General features: G+C 42.6%; 2 protein-coding genes across 2 annotated transcripts; both read left to right on the top strand.

Moving 5' to 3' along the window:
• Positions 1-914: 914 nt before the first annotated feature.
• On the top strand, positions 915-5,056 carry tm4sf4 (transmembrane 4 L six family member 4). The gene is made up of 5 exons (XM_071925225.2): positions 915-1,085; positions 1,460-1,549; positions 2,624-2,769; positions 4,033-4,219; positions 4,986-5,056. Exons 1-5 carry the CDS (start codon positions 915-917, stop codon positions 5,001-5,003), a joined length of 612 nt encoding a protein of 203 aa, XP_071781326.2. The 3' UTR covers positions 5,004-5,056.
• An 858-nt stretch (positions 5,057-5,914) lies between these two features.
• On the top strand, positions 5,915-8,012 carry LOC139931663 (transmembrane protein 69-like). Its single transcript, XM_071925227.2, has 3 exons — positions 5,915-6,026; positions 6,895-6,939; positions 7,158-8,012. The coding sequence occupies exons 2-3, from the start codon at positions 6,895-6,897 to the stop codon at positions 7,926-7,928; spliced, it is 816 nt and encodes a 271-aa protein (XP_071781328.2). The 5' UTR covers positions 5,915-6,026; the 3' UTR covers positions 7,929-8,012.
• Positions 8,013-8,228: the final 216 nt, after the last annotated feature.

Raw genomic sequence — 8,228 nt, 5'->3', positions numbered from 1 at the left:
ACCTTGAACATACGTAAAACGGGAATCACAAGAATTGAAGTTGCAAGGTTTTCAGACGACAGATTTATATATTTAGTCTATATATATCTCTGTAGTTACAATGTGGTCTTCCAGTGATGGCTGAAGAACAGCGCTCCAAATCACTAAGTTCCAGTTTTGGACTGTACACTTCTCTAGAACACCGCATGACAAGTGAGATCCACCCAAAGTCACACTATAGATTAGACATCAGCTAATAAAGAGCAGCCATGAGGACTCCGCTGTATCGACCAACTGTCAGTTCCTCTTCTGTCTCCATGTATACAAAACACATGGTAGAACATTAACCACTGGGTCTTCGTGTGTGTGTGTGCGCGTATGTGATCTTGCCATGTCCCTGCTGGCTGGCTGTAAAAGTGAAGCGGTGACATCATGCGGCGAGGCAGACGGGAGGGGGGGCTATAAAACCTCATCCCTAACAGCAGCCACCCCCACAGACAGGACAGCCGGGGTGGACAGGCACACCTGCGCAGGGTCACTCGACGGGAAATACAGGGAATAGAGCTTTAATATTAAATCTTTTTGAGGGTTAAGGCCGAGACAAAGAGGCGTAGAGAGAAATCCCCCAGACTCAGCTGGGAAGACCAGAAGGTGTAGCGTTACCCTCCAGTCTCTAGGTGTTTGACAGAAGTGGACGAAACTCTTAAACCGGGCTTTCACCGACTGAATCCCAACCTTCAATTTAGATTTTAGACCCAGAAACCCCACTTTTGTTAGTTGTTGGAGCAGTGGGAACTACTTTAATTGCATTTCAGAATTTGATTCTGCTGAAAAACCCCAGTGAAGTGGAGTTTTGAAGGCTGCGAGATACCTTTCTGAGGTACCTATCTGAGGTGTTATAGTTCCTATTGTATATTAGTGGTATCAGTATCAGGATGTGTTCAGGCGGGTTTGCCAAGTGTCTGGGCATCAGTCTGATGCCTCTGACGGTGGTGTGTGTGCTGTGTAACATCCTGCTGTTCTTCCCCGGCGGAAAGACCGTGGACAGTGAACACATCACACAGCAGGTCTGGTACTTCGGAGGCATTCTGGGATCCGGAGTGCTGGTGAGTATTACACCATCAGTGAAAAGTTTGTCCGGGAAATTGGGCTTTTACACAAATTGCTGCTTTTTTAATGAGACATTTGGGGTCACATCATAATCAAAGAAAAAAAGATTTTGAGAAATTGGGTCGTATCCATTGCTTGTGTCAACATTGAAGAAATTCCCTAGAGTTTCTTTTGATGTAGTTTTTCTGTAATTTTCCAATTTTGCTATAGTCTTTTAGGTGTTTTATGTAAGCAAGGAGTTGGGGTAAATCTGTTTTATGTGGCGTAGTGTTTCGTAAAGAGGAAAAAGAAATTCATCATCTGCTCACCTGTTTTATGTCTGTATCTATATCTGTGTGTGTGTGTGTGTGTGTGTGTGTGTGTGCATCAGATGATCTTCCCAGCTCTAGTCTTCCTGGGTCTGAAGAACAACGACTGCTGCGGTTGCTGTGGCAATGAAAGCTGTGGGCGGAGATTCGCGGTGAGGAGGCGTTTCGCCGCTTCAACACTAATAATCAGGAATTATTTACAGCGGCAGTTTTCAAACATTGGGTCTAGACCCAAATTTGGCTCGCAGAAAGATTAAAATGGGTCATCAAATGATTGATTATTGGCTTTCGGCTGGAAAATTCAAATTTGAATGTTAAGCGGACACAGTATTTCCATATTCCAGCAATGTACGGCTGAATAAAACACTGTAGGCAAATAAGTTAGTAGCCAATAACAGTGTCAATGTAGTCATCTTTGCTTAACAACCACTGCTTTACAGCATCATCAGCGTGGATGGATGGTATTATGTAAAGTGATCAAAGTAATTAATGCCTATCATATTATAGTCTGTTGATAGCAGACAAACTTACAAAAAACAATGTTTAGATTTGGCCCTCTAATCACCTCAAAATATGTGGTTTGGATGGGAATCTACAAGTGTGGGGTGTGTTTTTCACACTTTGCCCACCTCTACACACACACACACACGCACACACACACACACACACACACACATGCACACAAAATTTACAGTAAACAATCACTCAAAAGGAGAAAAGAGAGACAAGAGAAACACACACATCGCATGCACGCACACACACGAGGCACGCACAATCTCGCATAATCGCACAATCATACACAAACACACGCACGCACACACACAAATTGATGAGATTTCGATCACTGTGGCAAGGCATTCCTCTGATGGGAGTTTCACATGACTCTCACACAGAGCGGGCATTGTACTGGCACGCACACACACATACTGATCGATACTCCAGGAATGTGTAGGTGTGTGTGTGTGTGTGTGTGTAGTCCAAAATTCTGTCAGAACACTACTACTACACACACACACACACACACACACACCACCTCAGTAGCTGGGTGTTGGCTGCACTCTCTGCCTGACCTTCAGCCACAGAGACTCTCTGAGCTTTGAGTCTCTGCAGACAGAGCAGAATACCTTCATTGTTTTACGCTGTTAAAGTGTTTAAAAGCTAAATTGTTAAATGTATTGATTCCCTGTGTATGACTAATATCCCCCCCCCCCCCCCCCTCTCTGTAGATGCTGAGCTCCATGCTGTTTGCAGGTGTGGGTGTTTTGGGTGCCGGTTACTCAGTCGTAGTGTCTGCCGTGGCCATCAACCACGGACCGCAGTGTCTGACCAACAGCGATACAGGCAAACAGTGGACCTACCCCTTCTCTGAAGGGTGAGACAGACACACACACACACACACACACACAGGCCGACAGACTGACGCACGCTGTTTCTTTTCAAGTATTAGACTTCATTCTTATTTCTGATATAGTATTACCTGTATAACCACCAGTGTTGTGGGGCGCTCACATCTTAATTCGGCGATTCCAACGATTTCTCTTCGCTCGTCACGATGAAAAAGAAAGTGACATTATGCTTTGCGTGGTGCGGGCATTTCAAACTCACTCACTAGAAGGTAGTTGCAATGGTTTCTACAATAAATTACTTTGCGAACAACCTCGCATCAATCTTTATTCGTTGCTTAGTAGCTTGTTTTACCAGCTAACTAGCTATCCATTGACTCCGATTCTATGCTATTTGGTACATAGCTAAGTAGCAATCAGTTGACTCTGAAGCAAGCTAACGTTAACTGTAGCCTACTTTACAACAGGAAAACCATGAATGTACCATCTATATTATGTAATCCGAATTAAAACTCTCTGATATAATATTATGGATTCCTCCATGTCAGATTTTATTTCCAACCAGTGTTTCTATTTAGTCGGGGCACAAATTTGCAGGTTCGCAATGTGCAAATTTGAACTCTGGTGCAAGGTGCGAAATGGATTCACAACCGGAAGCTTTTATTTGTCCTATGTGTGGTTTTCAATTGACGTCAATGGGAAGCGAAACAAATTTCTGCGTAGGTTTGTGCTATGTGACTGCGCCTTTAGGGAGTGTTTCACTACATGTAATTAAGCTAGCGGTTTCGTTCAGCTTGGTGGTAATTCAGCTAAATTCAAATTTTGACTTTGCCTGTCTTAACTACTGCAACTCACAATTATATTTTTGGGTATAAAAGAAAAGAAGGGAATTGCATTTGTTTTCATCCTAAGATTTGCTGACTGGTTTCTGGCGGGCAGCCTGGAGTGTACATCCTGACATCCTTGGTATTTTTTCTGACATTTGATGTTGTATTATATGACATTGCAGGTGTAGATATAACCACTTTTTATAAACTACTTTTTTTTAGGTAACTTCAGGTAACAAAACTATGTTTCTCTTGAGGGAAGTTTTGCTGTAGTTCAGCTTCCTCCAGTCTGAGGTAACTGGTAACTTACCTGGTAAAACTAGACTTTCAAAATGGGTTCCCCAACACTGATAGCCACTCTACTCACTAATTAGTAATTAGCCTTCCCTCTCTCTCTCTCTCTCTCTCTCTCTCTCTCTCTCTCTCTCTCTCTCTCTCTCTCTCTCTCTCTCTCTCTCTCCACAGTGATTACCTAACCAACCGCACCTCCTGGTTGGTGTGTTTAGAGCCGGCTGGTGTCGTGTCGTGGCATCTCTCTCTGTTCTCTGTGCTGCTGGTCATGGGTATAATCCAGATGGCGCTGTGTGCGGTCCAGGTGGTGAACGGCCTGCTGGGAGCTCTCTGTGGGGACTGCTGTGGCTGCTGTGGAGAGGTCAGTATGTAGTTTAGTTTAGTTTAGTAGTTAAGTTTAGTTTAGTTTAGGTAAGTAGTTTAGTTTAGTTTAGTTGTTAAGCTAAGTTAGTTTAGCTTAATTAAGTACGGTAGTTAAGTTTAGTTTAGTTTAGTTTAGTTTAGTTAAGTAGTTAAGTTAAGTTTAGTAGTTTAGTTAAGTAGTTTAGTTTAGTTTAGTAGTTTAGTTCAGTCTGTTTTTGAGTTGAATTGGCTGGGGGTGAACTGTGACTTCAGCATACGTCACTTAATATCACTGATATCCTGGGCATGGGAGTAATGGATTTTATGTAATGGGTTTACAGTAATCTTTAAAATTAGTAGCTTTAATCCATTACAGTTGCTAAAAAATAAAGTAATCAAATTGAGATGCCAGAAACAATAGGTGATTACACAAAGGTATTTTGACCATGAGATAATAGACATGAAATTTTGTTATGTATTTTGAAATAATGTGAATCGAGGCTGCAGGCAGTAATAATGAAAAAAAAAAAAACTAAATGTGCACTAGTGACTACAAAATCCGGGAGGCCCCTGCCAGATTGTGAATTTAAATAAATTGCCCATTTAATTTCAGATTTGATCGATTTTCGGTGGCAAAATAACCCAAAGGTAGCTGAGAATAATTAAATAACTGTGTTTGAGGAATCCAGTGAATTCTATCCCTGTTTATATCTTGAAGCTTGGTATAAGTAAACTGCAGTGGATTACATTTTGCAAGTAAAAAATTGATATAATTTGTCTTTCAGAGTGATGGAGCAGTCTGAGCGCTTCCTACCGCTGTCAGATCCTTGGAGCTGCGGTTTTTCCTGTATTTATTCTGCTTTCAGAGGATGACATTTGTAGCTCTTTCTTTATCTATGCTATTGTTTTTGGATAACAACTCATTATTTACTATGTGTATACGGTCTAACAACACTGTAATTTGGGAAATGACTGAGCTCTAATTGAGAAAGTTACCCATTTGGGACCCAGATGGGACCATGAGACAGGATAGGATCATGCCATCGCTTCACATGTTTTTTATCAACTATCACAGAAAAATACAATTTTCTATATCTAAGGTGCAGTGGTTTCTCTTTTCAGACCAAGGAAAAATATTTATAATATAATATATATATATTATAATATAATATTTATATTGCATGACTGCCCCCTCTTGGGCATTTGGCTGTACTGTGTTCCGTCAGGGTGAATCTGATGGGGGAGAGGGGCAGGGAACTGTGCCTCAACTCACGCTGTATGAGGTATTACCTGTACACACAATTAATAAAATCCGAAATCGTGTGCTTCTGTGTATTCAATGTTGTAATTTGATATATGTCTTTTATTTCCTGTTTAAAACTTTTGAATATAAAAAAAATAAATCACGTAGTTCGTTGGTATCCACTTTTGGAAGTATTGTATTATATTATTATATTTTCACTATTATTACTACAGCCGCACTCGCTCATCAGTCCTGCTAATCGATGGCAGAGCGTCATCCACGATGCTAAAAATAAATAAATATATATTATTTTTTAAATCATTGCGGTAAGAGCAAAATACCATCACTGCTTATTGCTAACACCTACACTCACGCATGCAGATTTTTGTAGAAGACGTCGTAATTTCCATACAAATTATTTGAGTATACAAGTGGAACTAAAGTTCCGGGTCAAGATGCATAACACGGAAGGAATAAACTGCGTACATGTACACACTTGTTTCTAGGACAGGGTGATAGCGGTTGACCCCAGGAATTATTAACATTGTTTAACAAATTATGAGGCGTCCAACTTGAAACAAACGTAAGAATACAATTATATTTTGTAATAGTATGTGTGTGTATCTTTCTCTTAGCTGTCTGTCGGCGGTATTGTTGTGTCTGTGTAGCCTCACCTATCCAATTTGTGCAGTGCAACACTGTAAGAACAAGTGAGACACCTTATGTCAGTTACATTAAATTCATTTACTTTAATTACTTTTCTGTAGTTACGGCCTGAGCTGGACGTTGTTGTCCTGTAATATGGTATCCGGTTGAACCCTTTGACACCTGATATTCACATTTCAACGCAGCTGAAAGATGAATCTAGATTATTTCTAGATTTGAACACAAGTGTTGATGAGTGAAGGGAGGCTGGTTTGGTTCAAGACCCCATGTCAGCAAGCCTCCACCCGGCTGAAGTGTCCTTGAGCAAGACGCTGAACCCCTACCAGCTGCAGGGTCACTGCTCTGTATCTGAACCTGACCTCTGACCTCCCTGTGGAGGGGCATGAGAAAAGAGAATTTCCCTAATGGGATCTAATGGGATTTTCAAAGAAAAAATAAAATGAATACATTTAAAATACATACATACCTACATAAAATGCACATGGATGCACTTTCACTGGAGATTGACCTGTCCAATACCTGAGAAGACAAACTATAGTGGGGGGGAGTATGATAGGTTTGTACACCCTTTTTTCCATTTATTTGAATTTTGTAACTTCATAAAAATATATAGAATTTTCTTATTACTTTGGTGCAGTAGACAACATTGTACAGGTCGCAGACAAAAACTCAAGGGGTGTACAAACTTTTTTCACAGTGCTGTATATGCATTAGATTGAGAAGTCAGGTGTAAATGGGATAGTTATCCTCTGGCTAACCTGACCTCTGTTTACCTCTTTCATCAGATGCTCTCTGTTATATTTAGGAGAAACACGGTTACTGCCCGGAAGGTAAGTGCTGTTCATCTTTATGAAATTGCTTGATGTAGGCCTAGGCTTTTTTTTTGATAGGTGTAATAAATGTGTATTTGCATAATATCTATATATCTATATATAATATCACAGCTCCGATCCTTTTCTAATGGGTAATCTGTTGCTTTCCTGCTCCCCCCGTTATGCTTTTCATATTCCCAATAAAAGGGCATTTTAAATGAATTTTTCTTTTTAAGGTATGCCACTGGGCCAGTCCTCCACAAAGTTCCTGGTTATCTGCCTTGTCCCAGGCATCTGATGGTGGACCCAGCTGCCTGCAGCCCTGCTGGGCCTCCTCAGCCAGGCTGCCCTCTACAGACAGAGACGCTGGATCAGCAAAGAGCCAGACTCTTGCTTTCTTGGGTTCAGCGAGACCCGAGCTCTTAAGGAGGAGCCGGACCCAGCATCTCCACACTTCCGCTGTGAGGCCGAAGAAGCGGAATCAGCCGGAGCCTCCTCCCAGAGAGCTGGACCTGCTGCGCTACGACATGAAGGACTTGGGCAAGACCCCCAAACCGGCGCTGTACCTGGGCCTCGCCGGGCTCGTGCCCTTCGCCACCCCTCCTCTGTTCATGGCCGTGACTGAGACCTACTTCCCGGAGTTGGCCTACGCCCAGGTAGCCTACGGCGCCGCCATCGTCTCCTTCCTGGGCGGAGCGCGCTGGGGATTCGCGCTTCCCGAGAGCAGCCCGGCCAAACCCGATTGGATCAACCTGGCCAACAGCGTGGTTCCCTCCCTGCTGGCCTGGGTGGCCATGCTGCTCGGTGACAGCATCGCTCCGGCAGCCACCATGGTGATCATGGGACTGGGGATCTCGCTGCACTACGATCTCTCTCTGCTGCCCACCTACCCCAGCTGGTTCAAAGCCCTGCGCTCTGTCCTGACCGTCGTGGCTTTTTTCTCACTGGTTGGCACGCTCATAATGAACGGATTGTACCCGGAGAAGATGCTTTTCTCAGATACATAGAATCCAAAATATTTAAAACTGTCAAGGTGGACAAGGGGGGTAGTCGGTCAAAACCCCAGTCATTTCTTGAGGTTGGAGATTCCTGCCCCTTCTTTTGTGTTGTCCTGATCACAGCCCTGTCTAGTCATAATCTCTATGGCCTCAGTAAAGGGAGAATAGAATACATTTGCATTGTGGTAATGTGCTCACATAAGCAGGGTGCAATGAAATGAATTCCCTGTTTCACATTACAAGTTTTAGACGGACAAACACTAGGAAAACGGTGGACAGTTTGATCACAGATGTGATTTCACAGGTTTA

The sequence above is a fragment of the Centroberyx gerrardi genome, chromosome 9 (genome assembly GCF_048128805.1).
Source record: "Centroberyx gerrardi isolate f3 chromosome 9, fCenGer3.hap1.cur.20231027, whole genome shotgun sequence".
Lineage (NCBI taxonomy): Eukaryota > Metazoa > Chordata > Actinopteri > Beryciformes > Berycidae > Centroberyx > Centroberyx gerrardi.
Note: the sequence above shows the minus strand (reverse complement) of the source record. Positions and strands in the feature narration are given on the sequence as shown.

Bases quoted from the DNA above. Each gene is read 5' to 3' on its own strand.
- LOC139931663 (XM_071925227.2), top strand. From the start codon at position 6,895: ATGCTCTCTGTTATATTTAGGAGAAACACGGTTACTGCCCGGAAG. The intron at 6,940-7,157 runs GTAAGTGCTGTT...TTTCTTTTTAAG, and splicing joins ACACGGTTACTGCCCGGAAG to GTATGCCACTGGGCCAGTCC.
- tm4sf4 (XM_071925225.2), top strand. From the start codon at position 915: ATGTGTTCAGGCGGGTTTGCCAAGTGTCTGGGCATCAGTCTGATGCCT. The intron at 1,086-1,459 runs GTGAGTATTACA...TGTGTGCATCAG, and splicing joins TTCTGGGATCCGGAGTGCTG to ATGATCTTCCCAGCTCTAGT. The intron at 2,770-4,032 runs GTGAGACAGACA...CTCTCTCCACAG, and splicing joins ACCTACCCCTTCTCTGAAGG to TGATTACCTAACCAACCGCA.